This window comes from Paroedura picta, chromosome 2 (genome assembly GCF_049243985.1).
Source record: "Paroedura picta isolate Pp20150507F chromosome 2, Ppicta_v3.0, whole genome shotgun sequence".
NCBI classification, from domain to species: Eukaryota; Metazoa; Chordata; class Lepidosauria; order Squamata; family Gekkonidae; genus Paroedura; species Paroedura picta.
The window spans coordinates 159,075,198-159,091,931 of NC_135370.1; the positions used below are offsets into that span (position 1 = coordinate 159,075,198).

A 16,734-nucleotide genomic window follows, 5' to 3' on the forward strand; every position below is an offset into this window, starting at 1 on the left:
TTATGTTACAGCAATAAAATTGTCAAATTTGTGTATGCCCTGCATAGATACTACTGTCTTCTCAGGACATGAATCATGTTTTAATCTAATTCTACCACAGCTATATAACTTGTCATCTACTACCTGCACTATATTATGATTTGGAAAACTTTTCACTTGATAATCTGTAAACCGCTCCGCGGGAGCAGTAAGAATAAAGCCCTAAGGGCTAAGTGGGTGGAGAAAGGGGCGGGGAGAGTCCAGGATAAAAACTCGAAGGGGCCAATCAAAACGTCAGTCCAGGACCAAGGGGCCCATTGGCCCCTCCCAGACATCCCAGATTCAGGGGTAAGGGGGTCGGGGGGAGAGGCTTCGCCACCAGGAAAGGAGCAGGGCCTGCTCCTTTCCCCGCGCCAAAGCTGGGGCCTCAGGGGGAAGGGGGGCAGGGGGAAAGGCTTTGACGCAGCGAGGGGGCAGCAGGAGAGCTGCAAGGGGGCCAGGGGCAGGAGAGGGCATGCTACCGCCCATTTTATTTTCCTATACATCTTTAAATCTAGTACTACAATAAAGTAAGTAGCATTTCAGTTTTCCTTATTATAATATCCCATGTACAGAAACTATAATAACCCATGTACAGAAATTAAGATATGTTTCAATTTTCTTTAACATCTAAGATAACAGGAAGAAACCCTTCAGTGATGACTAAAACTCTCTCTAAAGGCATTTAAAAAAACCTGAGAGTACCCTTTTGTATCCCTATTCCCATAATGTTCAAGCATGACTATAACTTCCACAATTAGCATTCTAAATTGCGGAATTTAATGTTTCAAAAATCTCCACAGAGTATTCAGCACCTTTCAAGCTTTGTGGAGGTTAGAAGGAACGTGGAACAGACCCCTTTTTTTGCATAAATTACTCTATGCTTAACAATTCTTCTGGGAATGTACCATTGTTCGGTATTTCATGTAGTGCACATCAGTGCTTTCTTTATCTGCAATTGAATCCTAGAATAATAGAGTTGGAAGGGACTTCATGGGTCATCTAGTCCAAACCCCTGCACTATGCAGGACACTCACAACCCTATCGCTCATACACTATAACTTGCCACCCCCTTGAACCTTCACAGAATCAGCCTGTCCGTCAGATGGCTATCCAACCTCTGTTTAAAAATCTCCAAAGATGGAGAGCCCACCACCTCCCGAGGAAGCCTGTTCCACTGAGAAACCGCTCTAACTGTCAGGAAGTTCTTCCAGAAGTTTATACAAAATTTCTTTTGAATTAATTTCATCCCATTGGTTCTGGTCTGTCCCTCCAGGGCAAGAGAGAACAACTCTGCTCCATCCTCTATATCAGTGGTCCCCAACCCCCGGTCCGGGGGTTGGTCCGTAGATCAGTCGGTACCGGGCCGCAGCTCCTTCTCATCCTCCTCCCTGGCTGCTGCCTCAGGGGCTGCCCTGCCACTCTGCCACTGTTTCACCTTTGGTGCTTTCCAGTGGCTGCCATGGCTGGGGCTCCCCCTTGGGGTGGCACTGCGCAGCTGCTGCTGGCAGCACACCTCAGTGGGAGGCGGGAAGTCAGGGGCACTGTCAGGAAAGCAAGTGGAGCAGGGGCTCAGCTGGTGGTGGCGACGTCCCTCGGCAAAAGACTACCCTTCCCCGGGCCTCATTAAAATTGTCAAGCGTTGACCGGTCCCCGGTGATAAAAAGGTTGGGGACCACTGCTCTATATGGCACCCTTTTAAATACTTGAAGATGGATCAGATCCCCTCTCAGTCTCCTCTCCAGGCTAAACAGCCCAAGCTCCCCAACCTTTTCCTCATACATCTTGGTCTCCAACCCCCTCACCATCTTTGTTGCCCTCCTCTGGACACGTTCCAGTTTGTCTACATTTCTCAACTGGGGTGCCCAAAACTGAACACAGTACTCCAAGTGAGGCCGAACCAGAGCAGAGTACAGCAGTATCATCACCTCCCATGATCTGAACACGATACTCCATTTGATACAGCCCAAAATCCCATTTGCCTTTTTAGCCACCAAGTCACACTGCTGACTCATGTTCAATGTATGGTCTACTAAGACTCTTAGATCCTTTTTTGCACATACTACTGCCAAGACAAGTCTCCCCCATCCTATATTGGTGTACCGTATATACTTGTGTATAAGCCGAGTTTTTCAGCACAGTATTCACACTGAAAAACTCCTCGGCTTATACGTGGGTATATATGGTAATTGAAATAACAGCCTGCTCCCTAGCCAATCATTACATCGCTTCTTCAAACCTCCTGCAAGCTGAATCTTGCTTGCTCTGGCTGCTTGTAGGACAGCAAGGGTTTGACTGAAGGACTAATCTTTTTTTTTACTTTTGCCTTCACTTCTTCTAAACTATTCTTTTGGTTTTTGTGGTTGGGGTGGGGTTTAGGTGGGTATTGGAGATGCTTTGGGATTTACTGTTTCTCCTAATGTTTATTTCTTCTTTTTTCTGAGGTGCAGCATTGTTTGCCTTTACTTCTTGTGGTTGTATTTCTTTTAAAAGTTGTTTTTTAGAATTCTTTCTTTCAGTGTTGAGTTTCAGTGTTGAGTTTCAGTGTTTTGTTCTGGGGGGGGCACTAGCTGTAGTTAGAGTAGTCCATTCTCCCAGTTTGGTAGCTGTTGTACTTGTTGTAATAGGTTGCCAACTTTGGGTACTGTTTTTCTGCTCTGGTTTGCTGGTCCTCTTTTGCACTTACAGAGCTAGTTTACTGTTTTTCTTTGAAATAAATATTCAAAAACATTTAACCTACTGGTGCCTCAATTAATGCAAATTTACCAGTAACTGCTGCATTTCCCACCCTCGACTTATATGCAAGTCAATACGTTTGCCCAGATTTGTGGTAAAATTAGGTGCCTCAGCTTATATGAGAGTATATACGGTATTTGGTTTTTCCTACCTAAATGCAGAACTTTACATTTGTCCTTATTGAATTTCATTTTATTAAGTTTAGACTAGCGATCCCCAACCTGTTGGCTGTGGACCACATGTGGTCCATCTACTAATTGGACGTGGGCCGTGAAGGAGGCCTTCTCCCCCCCCCCGCCCTTTACAACACACTTCGGGTGTCATTGTCTCCCATCACTATCTTGTTGGGACTATCTCGTTGCAGAGAAACAAGCTCAGGGTTCCCATTGATATGTCATTGTCTTGAGTTAAAACTTCCATGAAAATAAAATGTTCCTTATGTTCACTATTGTGGCGTGTCTGTATCTTATTTTGAAGGGATGTTTAAACATTACCATAGCGATCAGAGAGCGTTAGGTCAGTGGTTAAGAGAAGAGGAGTAAACTACCCCCCCCCCACCGGGCCTCAGTAAAATTGTCAAGCGTTGAGTGGTCCCCGGTAATAAAAAGGCTGGGGAACACTGGTTTAGACCACTTCTTGAGCCTATCAATATCATCCTGTATTTTGATTCTGTCTTCTGTTGTGTTTGCTACCCATCCCGGTTTAGTATTGTCTGCAAATTTAATAAGTACCCCCTCTAATCCCTCATCCAAATTGCTTATAAATATGTTGAACAACACAGGCCCCAGGACAGATCCCTGCGGCACTCCACTTTACCATTTACCATTTACAAATACCCTTTGGGCACGATCTGTCAACCAGTTATCAATCCACCTGACAGAATTAGGATCCATACCGCATTTTACCAACATGCTTTCTAATCTTTAGCTATATACATGAACTCATACCAAATCAAACTATTGATGCATCTTGGTCAGTCTAGAAGCAGCTCAAAGTATCACAGACTGGAGATATCTGGGATAGAACTGGGAATTTCTCCATGCCACATAGTCTACCACTGCGCCATAACCACTTCCCAAATCATATTTAGTACATCCATTCCTCAGAAGACAAGTTGCCAAAAGCTATGTGGTGTGTGTGCGTGTGAGTTGTTTCAGTTAATAAAACATACATTTATTGGGGTTTAATGACTTTACGCATTACCTTATTTCTTTTTCTGAATCCCTGTATCAACTTCAATAATACAAAGATTTGTTCCCGGTATAAATAACTTGTGGCTCACTTCATCAGATTCATGAACTGTGATTGACAAAAATTATGCCAGACTAATTTAGCTACTCAAGTATTTCAAAACTTTACATAAAAAGAACCAGCATTCACATACAAAATGGGCAGAACTGCCCACACAAACTTAACGTGGAAGACGGAAAGACGTTATTGGGCAAAGGCCGTGGCTCAGTGACAGAACACATGCTTTGCATAGAGAAGATATCAGGTTCAGCCTTTGGCACATAACAAGTGTTCGGCCAGACCTATGCAATAAGATTCTGGAGATCTACTGCAAGTAGACAATGTGTTAGATGGATCAATGGTCTGACCTGCATAGGATTAACACAAACTTTTAGCACAAACAGCAAACATAATCTGAATGCAAAAAGAGCAGCAACAGGGGAGTGTTCTTCAAAAAGTACCTTCAAAGAATAATATACATCCCACACTGTCACATAAGCAGTTCACAACACGGTGCAGAATGGTTGGCAATTAGGGGAACAGTAGAAAAACCTGCCTTGGCCCAAAGCAGTATCGAGTACCACTTCTCAAAAATAGACTTACAGAATTCATAGGAAGAAGGATATGTGTGCGCTGCCCTACTTTATGCACTCTCCTATAACCCCTCTTCAGAATGAAGAAGCAAACCCTCGCTGTCCTTCCCTTCCCGACCTATAACGTCTAGCCTTCCCTGTTCTTCTCCACCCCAGTTAACATTTCTCTCATCGATTCCCCCGCCCACTACAACTACCCCCGCTGCCTCTTCCTCCCCGCCCTCCCTTCCCCAAGTCTTCTTCCTCATCTCCCCCGTTCTCCTTGCAGCCCCCTTGCATAGCCTTTAGTCACCGCCCCTTCCCCAGTCGGTCAACAACACCCTCCTTGAAGACCCCCCCCACCTCCCTTCCAGATCACTCCGTCCCTCACGCACAGGCAGACCCACACTCGCCCTGAGCCCGTCGGGTCATCTTACTGCCGCCTTGACTTTGACAACACGCCAAAAGCGCGCGACCCCCGTGACCTGCCCCCCCCCCACGCGCACACACACACGGGGCTCCTCGTGCACCTCCCTCCCCCCCCCCTACATGCCCCCGTTTTCCGTTGGCTCCTCCCTCCCACCCTGCTGGCAATACTCACCGTTCTTCAGCTCGTGCTTGACGGTGAGGAGGCTGAGCTCCCCTCCTTCCGCGGAGCCAGGGGAAGGTCCCTCCATTTCCTCACGGGCTCCCCTCACTCGCTTCTCCCCACCCGCCCCCTCCGGTGCCGCGGGAGAGCGGTGTCACCGCAGCCTGACTGCGAGGGTGGGCTTGGGGGGGGGGTGTTGTTGTTGTTTAATTATTCTTCCTCAAAAACGCCTTTCATGTTTCCAAGTGTTTCGCTGTTTCAAAAGACTAGGGGGCTAACCATGAACTAAGTCGCCTACATTGACAAGCGCTCATTTGAAGGGGGGGGGAACACCCCTCCCAGAAATCCGGACCCTTTCATCCACCCACCGACCCCCCCATTTCTAGCAGGGGGGGCAGCCAGGGGCAGGCAGCAGGCGCCGTAATAGCGAAGCGATTCTAGCGACTCCCTCGTCTCCTCACCGCCTCTCTCTGGCAATGGGGGGAGACGGACGCTCATTGGCGCTCGAGACTACACACGACGGCAACGGTTGGTCGGCGACCGTTGCGTGTTCCATCCCTCGGTCCGCCAAAAGGCACGCGCCCTCATTGGCTCGGGGCCTGCGCCAATCGCTAGTCTCTCCGGCGCTTCCCCCGCCCTCCAGCTTCGCTCGCTAGTTTTATCCTGCCCGTTGGGAGTAAATATTTTGGCCCCGCCTTTCGGGTGGGGGCCTGGTCTGTCGCTCAGACACGCAGAGAGCGCGGTAAGTGACTTGAGCCCGAAAGATTGTCACTCCTTGGAAGAGCCTCTCCCCCAGGGACATTCTGCCTCTTCCCACCGGAGCATCGCTCCAATTGTATTGTAAATAATCTACCAGGCGGACTGGGAGAATCCACCTGAGCAGTTTGGAAACGAATGTGCAAAGCTATTGCTTTTTGGGGGGTCGGACTGGCCTCCATATTTTCTGCAGCAAGCCTACCTTTGGCATAGTTGCAAAGGATGAGTTTGGAGTTCAGGGCAACTCACTCACATGCTCAATGCAGGTGGTTGGTCTGAAGCAGCAGGACGAAATTGAAGTCCAGTGGCATCTTTAAGACCAACATGGTTTTATTCAAGGTATGAGCTTTCTTGAGAAGAAGTGTGCATGCACATGAAAGCTTATACCATGATGAAAGCTTAGTCCGAAGTCCAGTGGCACATTTCCATCGTGGCTCCCAGACAATTTATTTATTTGCTTATTTGCTGCATTTATGATGCCTTTCTGCCCTATGAGGACACAAAACAGCTTACATTGTTCTCCATTATATCATAATCATTCCAAGGATAATCAGGAAGCTTCCATGGCAGAGTGGAGATTAAAATCTGTGTTTCCCAGATGTTAGTATGGCACTGTAGTTGCAACCCCACGATTCTTTCGGGGGGGGGGGGGGGGCTTAGACTAAACTTGACTTCCCTCACATTGAGCAGAAGACATGTAAGATGTTTTATTAGGACAGATATCAACCAGTGACATCTTGCCTAGCTCCTGGGGGCTGATGAGGTCTGAGCAAGGGTTGTACCAGACAGCTTGATGAAAATATCAAAGAGGCAAGCTTTTGGTGGTTATTTGAAAGCTATTGAAAATAAAACATACAATAGTACACCCTCATTTGGAATAGTGTATACAGTTCTAGACATCAAAAAAGATACTGCAGAGCTGGAGAATCTACATAGAAGTGCAACCAAGATGATAATCTTTCGTACAAGGAAAGGTTAAGAGCCTAGAGCTTTTCAAGACAAGACTAAGGTGACACATCCCTGGTAAACCTACTTTGTGGATTTTTTGAGCCATTCAGTGAGACCACTTGTATCAGTTCTCTTGTGTTATTTCGCAGAATGAAAACATAACAAAAATGTTCCTTTGTCATGACATATTTAATATTTCAGATGGTCTAGTGCAGCCTATTTCAACCTTTTGACAGGCTTTGAGGAGCCCCAGAAGTGATGTCAACTGACTATATCTCCCTGCCATGCCCCCAAAATGATATGTCATTGGAAGTGACATCACCACCAATGTTAACAGGCAGGCTGGAGGAGGACTGGGTGGTAGAGACAGGAGGCAGTTTAAAGTGAGAGTAGGCATGCAGGCTCTGCCCCCCCCCCCAGGCATAGAAATCATGAGAGATCTCACTCAAGGGGAGCAGTAGAAGTGGCCAAGTCCATTAAAGCAGGAGAAGAAAGACTGCAGGCCCCCTCTGGAGCTCTCATGGACCTCTAGTTGGGAAACCCTGGTCTAGTGTATCATTTCTCAGAATCCTCTAACAGTGATTTCACTACAACCACATAAGAATTAATTGCTTTGTTGTTAGGTGCGAAGTCATGTCTGACCCAACCCGACCCCATGGACAATGATCCTCCAGGCCTTCCTGTCCTCCACCATTCCCCGGAGTCCATCTAAGTTTGCACTGACTACTTCAGTGACTCCATCCAGCCACCTCATTCTTTGTCGTCCCCTTCTTCTTTTGCCCTCAATTGCTCCCAGCATTAAGCTCTTCTCCAGGGAGTCCTTCCTTCTCATGAGGTGGCCAAAGTATTTGAGTTTCATCTTCAGGATCTGGCCTTCTAATGAGCAGTGAGGGCTGATCTCCTCTAGGACTGACCGGTTTGTTCGCCTTGCAGTCCAAGGGACTCGCAAGAGTCTTCTCCAGCACCAGAGTTCAAAAGCCTCAATTCTTTGACGCTCTGCCTTCCTTATGGTCCAACTTTCACAGCCATACATTGCAACTGGGAATACCATAGCCTTGACTAAACGCACTTTTGTTGGCAGGGTGATGTCTCTGCTTTTTAGGATGCTGTCCAGATTTGCCATAGCTTTCCTCCCCAGGAGCAAGCATCTTTTAATTTCTTTTCTGCAGTCCCCATCTGCAGTGATCTTGGAGCCCAGGAAAATAAAATCTGTCACTACCTCCATTTCTTCCCCATCTATTTGCCAGGAATTGAGAGGGCCGGATGCCATGATCTTTGTTTTCTTGATGTTGAGTTTCAAGCCAACTTTTGCACTCTCCTCCTTCACCTGCATCAACAGGCTCTTTAGTTCCTCTTCACTTTCTGCCATTAGAGTGGTATCATCTGCATATCTGAGGTTGTTGATATTTCTTCCTGCAATCTTGATCCCAATTTGTGACTCATCTAACCCTGCCTTTCTCATGATGTGCTCCGCATACTAGTTAAATAGGCAAGGCGACAGTATACAGCTTTGCCGAACTCCTTTCTCAATTTTGAACCAATCATTGATTCCATGCCCAGTCCTCACTGTTGCTTCTTGACTTGCATGTAGGTTTCTCAAGAGACAAATAAGATGCTCTGGTATTCCCATCTCTTTAAGAACTTGGCACAATTTGTTGTGCTCCACACAATCAAAGGCTTTAGCATAGTCAATGAAGCAGAAGTAGATGTTCTTCTGGAACTCCCTAGCTTTCTCCATGATCCAGCGTATGTTGGCAATTTGATCTCTAGTTCCTCTGCCTCTTCGAAATCCTGCTGTACTTCTGGAAGTTCTCGGTCCACATATTGCTGGAGCCTAGCCTGTAGGATTTTAAGCATAACTTTGCTAGCACGAGAAATGAGTGCAATGGTGCGGTAGTTTGAACATTCTTTGGCATTGCCCTTCTTTGGGATTGGATTGTAAACTGACCTTTTCCAATCCTGTGGCCATTGTTGAGTTTTCCAAATTTGTAGACATATTGAGTTTAGCAGTTTTACTGCATCGTCTTTTAAGATTTTGAATAGTTCTTTTAAGATTTTGAATAGTTGAACTATTCAAAATTAATTGTTTATTTATTATAAAATAAATGTGCATATGGAATTGGCACACATTAACAAGCACATATGTCACAAGCCTTTGCGTATGAATACAATGTGGAGCTGAACTGTGAGGGTTGAGAAATGGAAATAGCATTGAATTTGTACAGCATATTTTTCTAAGACAAACATTATGTCTGCCAAGATGCACTAGTTTAAGAAGCACAAGACTTTGAACTATATGGAAAATCTGGTTTCTCTATATAATAAAGCATCAGAGTACTGATATATATGGCATTATATAAATGTTAATGATAGAAGGAACTGACCTTGATACATAATGCAAATTATATTTCATAGTAAATTGTCAATTTAGTCTGAACAGCATGTTTCTAAGGAACTGGGAGTAAGCATTATGGAATGAAATATTTCCCCTTTAAAATTTTTCTACTTTGCTGCGGGAGCTTGGTCTGTTTAGCCTAGAGAGGAGACGACTTACAGGGAATCTGATAACCATCTTCAAGTATTTAAAAGGGTGCCACATGGAGGATGGAGCAGAATTGTTCTCTCTTACCCCAGAGGGACAGACCAGAACGAATGGGATGAAATTAATTCAAAAGGAATTCCATCTAAACATCCATGAAGAAGTTCCTGACAGTTAGAGAGGTTTCTCAGTGGAACAGGCTTCCTCGGGAGGTGGTGGGTTCTCCATCTTTGGAGATTTTTAATCAGAGGCTGGATAGCCATCTGACGGATAGGCTGATTCTGTGAAGGCAAAGGGGTGGCAGGTTACAGTAGATGAGCGATAGGGATGTGAGTGTCCTGCATAGTGCAGGGGGTTGGACTAGATGATCCATGAGGTACCTTCCAACTCTATTATTCTATGACTAGAATTAAAGCCCGCTGTGAAGGGAAATACAGCGGGCACTAGTGCATGGGGAGAAGAATGTCGCGAAGGAAGGTAGAAGAGGGGAGGAGTAGTGGGAGGGAGAAAGGAGGGGAAGAGGATTTTGCAGGGATGGATAGAAGGGAGAAGAACAGGAAGGGATCAAGGAAGTAAGAGAGGAAATAAGTGAGAGGGAGAAACAGAGAGACAGGAAGGAGATGGAGAAAGAGAGGAAGGAAAGAAGGAAAGAAGGCAGGCAGGGAGGTAGATAGAATGGGATGGGAGAGGGGTATATGTGAAGGGGCGGGTGGGCGCGGGGGCAAGTTGGAAGGAGATGGCAGTGTGTGTGTGTGTGTGTGCGTGCGTTTGTGTGGGTAGAAGTTGTGTGTTTGTGCATGCGTCTGTGTGGGTCCGGAGGGGAGGGTTAAGGGAGAGGAGAGGTGGGGTGGGCAGGGGGAAGAGCAGGGTGTGTGTGTGTTGGGTGGACTTCTGCCGGGCCCAGGGGCATCCGGGGCCTGGCAGAAGCCTAAGAAGGACGGCGGCGGGCAGCGGAGGCTTCTGCCGGGGCCAGGCGCACCTTCATGGCTGCGAGGGAGCGCCAGGGCCCGGCAGAAGGCTCGTGAGTCCCTGCTCTTTTCCCTAATGGGAGGAGAAGGTGGCTGGAGGACTCACCAGGCAGGCAGCATTCTCTGTCTGTGCGGCGACTCCTCGGCCAGGCCAAGCGAGGCTTGGGCAAGTGGCTCCCCATTGGCCGCTTGGCCTTGGATGGACACTCGGGGGGCCCAATCAGGAGCCGCAAAGCGGCTCCTGATTGGGCCCCCTGAGTTTTTATCCCGGACAGAGCCCGCCCTACCTCCTCCCACATTGCCCTTACTCTTTTATGTCTTCCGCTCCGCAGGAGCGGTCAAAGATTCTATGATTCTAACCTTTACTCTTGTGAAGTAATATGAAAATATAGGAAGACAGTAAAGGAATCATTAGAAACTGTGTGATGGAAGAGTTGTCTGTTAAAACACTTCTATTAATAGTGTTCTGGACATTTTTAAAGAATGCGAAATTACAAATGGATTTCTAACAACTGAAGAGATAGTAAGTTTTGCTTGCATTGTTTGGATCCGTTTATTAGCAGTTTATGAACTGAATTGAGAAGCTGAAGCCATAACAATTATATAAACAAACGAACAAGTAAAATGGTAACACATAGATATAGATAGATATAGATATAGATATAGATATAGATATAGATATAATAGATATAGATATAGATATAGATATAGATATAGATATAGATATAGATATAGATATAGATACACACACATATAAATGTTACAATATAAATATAAACACGTGAGCACAACAAGAAAATTGCAAAAAAATTGCAAGTGCAGAATAAAATAAATAAAGTGGAATTTAAAAAATCAACTAAAGCATTCTTCAGCCATACGTGAAACGAACCTTTTTCTTATAGTAATGGATGAGGAAGTGAAATTAGCAACCATTAAAGTGACAGGAGGGAAAACATCTGCTAAAAGAAATATTATTTTATCATCATCAGATCCAGAGACAGTAGACAGTTCTGTGTTCAACCTAATTCGAACATCCTTGTGTAGAGGGCAATACAGGGCGTAGTGGAAATATATTTGATACATATATTTAACATAACATTTGAACATTTAATAAGCTTCTTTTAAAAACCCTGATAATCTGCAGCTCTATTTGTCTTGAGCCTTATCTCATCCTGGTGTCATAAATGTTTTCAGAAGTAATCTTTTTAAAAAGGCATGTATATTTCTTTGGTTTTGTGATTTCCTGTTAACTGCCAAGTGAGATATGTCGCTTCTAGTAGCTATTATGGCGCAATCACAACTGCCCTGCCATATCCTGTGCAAGGCAGACTGGGGCTGGGCACTTCCACTTATCTTAAAGCATAATGCACAAAGAATAATCCCCTTCTTATAATGCAGTAGTCACAAGGACCAAAGGATTGTAGGCAAAGGACTAATAGAAACTTCATCCCACAAAAGCAGCACCTTCAATTGTACTTGGTTAATTTATTAATATCGTACCTTTCCACAAGGCTAGAGCAGCTAATAAGAAAATAATAAATTAATGAACTATACAATGCAACTATTACAGCCTCTGAGGCATATGCTCTGTCTGAAGCATGTGCCTTTCTCGTCGGTACTAGAGAAATGGAAGTAAGAGATCCCTGTCCATCAATTCAGGGACCACTAGTTGTACCCTTACTTTGTCTCAAGGGTAATTGTAATTAACAAGTTTAGCTAAACTCGACTTGTTTCAGTTAAAAACAGAGAAAGTGTATTTGCCTCTGTGCTACACTATCTTTGTGCAGCTAAGCCTTAGACTGGGCTTGGATTGTGACATTTCTATTGATAAGCAAGACCAGTTGATTTCACTGGAATTGTATGCAATGTTTTTGACTGGAAAATCCTATGCACTGGGCTTGTCATTCTTTCAAGTGCCTCACTTTCATAACCTGGCATTGTCACCTTGAATGATCTGCTGGGTATGAATAAGCTAGGTGCTGTCAATATGGGGGTGGAGAGGTCCTCCAGATGAGGGGAAAGGGACAAAAGGGAGTTCTGGGAGTCTCCAAAACGAGGGGAGGAGGTAATGGGGTACCTAGTAAACTACCACCAAACCCATACTTTCTCCCAGGAATTGCTGCCGAGTTTCATCCAAGTGTCAGAACTGTGATAGCAAGCCGTATGAGCTACTGCTAGCTACGTGAGCTCAGAGCTACTAACAGAGAGAACTGCAGGCCACTGGTTGTACCCTTGTTATGCCTCAGGAATAACTGTAAAGAACAGCTTTAGTTAAGCTAGACTAGCATCACTTAAAAAGAAAAATGCTAAGTGAATTGTTTTATTTAACAAAAGAAGAAAAGGAATGGAGAATTCTCATTCTTATGCAAATCTTAATCAAAACAAGACACAAGGTTAAACTAGTCTAACGAAGATTTTCCAGTGGTCTCTGTTCTGGAGCATGTCAGGCTGGATTCTGGAGATTTTGAGTGGGGGGAATCACTGGGACATGAAATTGGGGTCACTGTGGGTAGGCAATTAATTGTGATTCCTACATTGTGCAGGGGGCTGGATGAGATGACCCTGGGGTTCCTTCCAACCCCAAGATTCTTTGATCCCTCCTGTATAACAGAAGGTGGAAAATATGCATAACTAGGGGGAAAGCCCATTATATTTTGAAATAAAATGGGCCCTAGCCCCCTCCCCGGCGAAGCCTCACCCGGCTGAACAAGTGCAAAGTAAATCAAGGCAAGAGTCGAACTATACACCAACTGGTCAAGAGAGGCACAAGCTTGACACCATTGGGGACTATATTGATGGTGCCTAATACCATTCAGTATTCATTAATACAGTCTTAGACCAACAAATACTTAATATCATTAAGACACTGCAGTCAGGAACATACCTGAGTCAGGATGGCTACTCTGTAAGGAGTGATGGTTTAACTAGTCTCAGCGATAGATATGACGTTTGTTCTAGAGTTCCAAGGAAGTGTGAGGAAAATGTGCATGCCAGAGGCACCTGGACAAGGAAACAAAATAAAATTGTCTATATGCAAATATTAAAAGCTCTGGCAGGCAAAATATAGAAAATGTAGCCCAGCAACACATGATCCAATAAGAGCAGCACTTTGAATCAGCCAATTGGAGCTATGTACTGGAAAAAGGTTAAACTCTGGGAATTAGTAGTGGATTGGTTAGATTTTGAGGGATGAGAGTTGGAGGCTGGACGGTACAAAGATGTGAAGGAGAGTGAAGGATTGTTTTAACAGAAGGGTGAGTTAAATATAGTTGGTTAAGTTCATCCCTCTGGGTAACCAAGTATTTAAAGACATTATAGTAGCATTTCAGGGTTGCCTGTATCTTGTGAAACAAAATTGCAGCAGAGTGCTGTATAAAACCTATCTGAGAGAATTTTTATAAAACCTATCTGAGAGAATAGTTGGCTGTTAAATGTAACTTCCAACAATTCCTGGTTGATAGTTAATAGCTGCCTCAGCTGCCCCACCCCCAGTGAATAAGCTTTGCTCTTGTTCACTTTTTAAAAGTTAACCATTTTGTCTGTCTGTCTTGTTATCCCTCCGTTTCCTGGACAGACTGTGGTAGATTTTAGCACAGGCCCAGATTTTGTCCCCTTAAAGTTTAAACTTTTTAAAATTCCTATTGGAAATTCCGGTACAATGAGGTACACATTATATGTTACTGGAAAGAATCCTTCAGAGTGATGTATAGACCCAAGAAGACTATTACACAAATCTCTAAGCTAAGTCGGGGGTGGGGGTGGGAGAGAGAACTTGCTATTAAATGCCAACATACTGGCATTATATAAACATAAAATAGTTTTATTAAGAAGACAAACTTTTGTATAGAAAAAGAGAATCTAAGTAACTGTCTAACAGTTGTTCTGCATTCATTTTGTCTGCCATGCATGTGCATTTGCGTCCAGCAGGACCGCAAACACGCACGCGCGACAGTTTTGCGCATGCACAGAGCTGCCGTGCGTGTGCGTTTGTGCCCCGGGCCGCCCTCTCCCCCCACTCCGGCACAGCCGGAAAGTTGCGGACTGCTGTTCTAGTCCATCTGTTAAAAGCTCTGACAACTTAAGATCTCAGCTTTCCTATCCCATTTACAGCTCATCTCCAGATCACAGAGATCAGTTCCCCTATAAAAAATGTCTCCTTTGGACTCTGGAGCATTGTACCGACTGAGGTTCCCATCTTCCATAAACTTCATCCCCAAATTCCCAGGAGTTTCCCAACCTTGATCTGGCAACTCTGCCCCTCATCTCCTGCCATTGGCCAGGGGAACCTGGCAACCCAATTTGGTGGAGACCCATATGGAGTAAAAGTCATATAGATTGCAGTGAGGAAAGGGGTCAAATCACTCCTGCCTTCACCACTTACACAAGAGTTGAGGGAAACTCAAGCTGTCCTTGAGTTGTGGAAGCTGTCCTTGATCCTGTTACATGTAGTAATTGAAAAGAAATTATCCTGTTTTCAGTTTCTAAGGTGGAACGAGGAGGAGGAGTTGTTTTTTATACCCCACTTTTCTCTACCAGAAGGAGCCTCAGAGTAGCCTTCCCATCCTCTTCCCACAACAGGCACTCTCTGAGGTAGGTGGGGCTGAAAGAGCCCCGATGCTACTGCGCTGTGAGAGTGGCACTATCAGGGCTGTGATGAGCCCAAGGTCGCCCAGCTGACTGCATGTGGAGGATGATGATGATGTCATTCATTCAGTCGTGTCCGACCCTCGGCGATTCTATAGGAAAGTCTTCGCCATGCGTCCCTGTCTCTGACTGCTTTTTTAAGTTGCTTCATGTTCATCCCTGTACTGGCTTTGATTGTGTCGAGCCAGCAGATCCTTTGGCGACCACGTTTCCTTTTGCCGATGACCATGCTGAGCATTAACGATTTTTCTAACGAGTATGATTGCATGATGTGTCCAAAGTATGTGAGCTTTAGCTGTAAACATATATAAAAATCCATTAACTCCCACCCATTCAGGAAACCTTTCCAGGGCCTTCAAGAAACCCTAGGGTTTCATAAAAACCTGGTTGAAAAAGCCTGGCTTATACTAACATCATTATGATCCTCACTAATTCTGAGCTGCAGAACTATAACTTAACTCAGTTGTTCTCAGCTTGGGGTTGCGACCCCATTTGGGGACGCTAGGCCCCTTCCGCGGATCAGTCTGTCACTTAAGGCATTTCCACACATTGAATAAAATAGCATTACGTCAGGGAAATGGCATAGCGCTAAAAATTGTGCCTCTGGCCATTCCTCATCTTCTGACTCTCTTGCTTTCATCTGCCCCCTTCTCGTGCTTCTCACACTCCACAAGCACTGCTTGAAATGGCAGAAGAGAGTAACGCGCTTTACACTCAAGCCAGGCAGCCAAATCCCCTTTCACAATGTTTTAAAGAGCCTGTGATGCCCTCTAATTTTTTAAAGTAAAACTTCTTCATTGAAACACCAATGCATCTTATCATAGATGCATAGTGCTTTTAATAATGCCACCCGTTTTGGAAAAATTAATCTCGTTCCCGATTTGGGGCGGGGGACTTTAGAGAGGCATGCTTTGTGTGACAACTTTGGGGAAAAATTCTTTTAGGCTTTGCCTGCACAATTGAATGCCTATTCATTGCTCCAGGAGTTTGCTCTAAAATGAAAAGTTCCCATCCCCGGGAGAAGGGAGAGGGAGACAGGTGCGAAGGCGGGATATTGGCGGCTTCTTCGCCTATAGGCTGCCTAAGGAGGTGATCATCTCCTCCTCCCTGGCAGTCTTCAAGCAAAGGTTGGATACACACTTTTCTTGGTTGCTTTAGGATGCTTTAGGCTGATCCTGCATTGAGCAGGGGGTTGGACTAGGTGGCCTGTATGGCCCCTTCCAACTCTATGATTCTGTAATTCTGTGATTCTGCCTCCATACATTTCTTTAGTCTGTGGCTTGCTGGTTGCTCTCTTGTAGCTCGCGCCTTTTAGGTTGGGGAATCCACTTTCTGCAATTCCCCAACTACCACTTTAAAATGGCAGATGTTGCTTGAGGTTTGCTAAATGAACATGGGAAGTTGGCGACATTGTGCAAAATGTCATAATTATGGCATCTTCATAAGGTAATCATTTCACTATATTTATCAGGTGCGGAATGACCCTAACTGTTGTCCAGTATGAGGACGTGTGTGTTCACCCAAAAGCTTATATACAACTTTGTTGGTCTTCCTCTAGACCAGACTGTTTCATTTTCCTACATATTACATATCAGTCCGTCAATAACTCGGTCCTAAAGATGGTTGCTATACTATCATATTTAAAGTACTATGTATAGGCTGATCATATTTCCTTGATACAAAAATTGGACATTGGGATAGCAAAAACAGGACAGGGGTTAAATGTTTTCTATT

The 16,734-nt window shown here is 44.9% G+C and overlaps 2 protein-coding genes across 5 annotated transcripts in view; one reads left to right on the plus strand and one right to left on the minus strand.

Annotated features, from left to right (window-relative positions):
* RPS6KA5 (ribosomal protein S6 kinase A5) overlaps nucleotides 1–13,339 on the minus strand; it is a 61,634-nt gene extending 48,295 nt beyond the window's left edge. Inside the window, exon 1 of one of the 3 annotated variants that reach the window (XM_077323485.1) lies at nucleotides 5,158–5,630. In XM_077323485.1, coding sequence (XP_077179600.1) covers nucleotides 5,158–5,233 — 76 coding nt within the window. In that variant the 5' untranslated portion in view covers nucleotides 5,234–5,630. Of the gene's footprint in view, nucleotides 1–5,157; nucleotides 5,631–13,240 lie in introns of those variants that run through there. The other 2 variants (XM_077323486.1, XM_077323484.1) reach the window with 2 other exon arrangements.
* The window catches only part of DGLUCY (D-glutamate cyclase), a 32,860-nt gene continuing 21,885 nt past the window's right edge, over nucleotides 5,760–16,734 (plus strand). Inside the window, exon 1 of one of the 2 annotated variants that reach the window (XM_077323488.1) lies at nucleotides 5,760–5,887. The gene's annotated coding sequence lies outside the window, so the exon portion shown is untranslated. Of the gene's footprint in view, nucleotides 5,888–13,575; nucleotides 13,611–16,734 lie in introns of those variants that run through there. The other variant, XM_077323489.1, reaches the window with a different exon arrangement.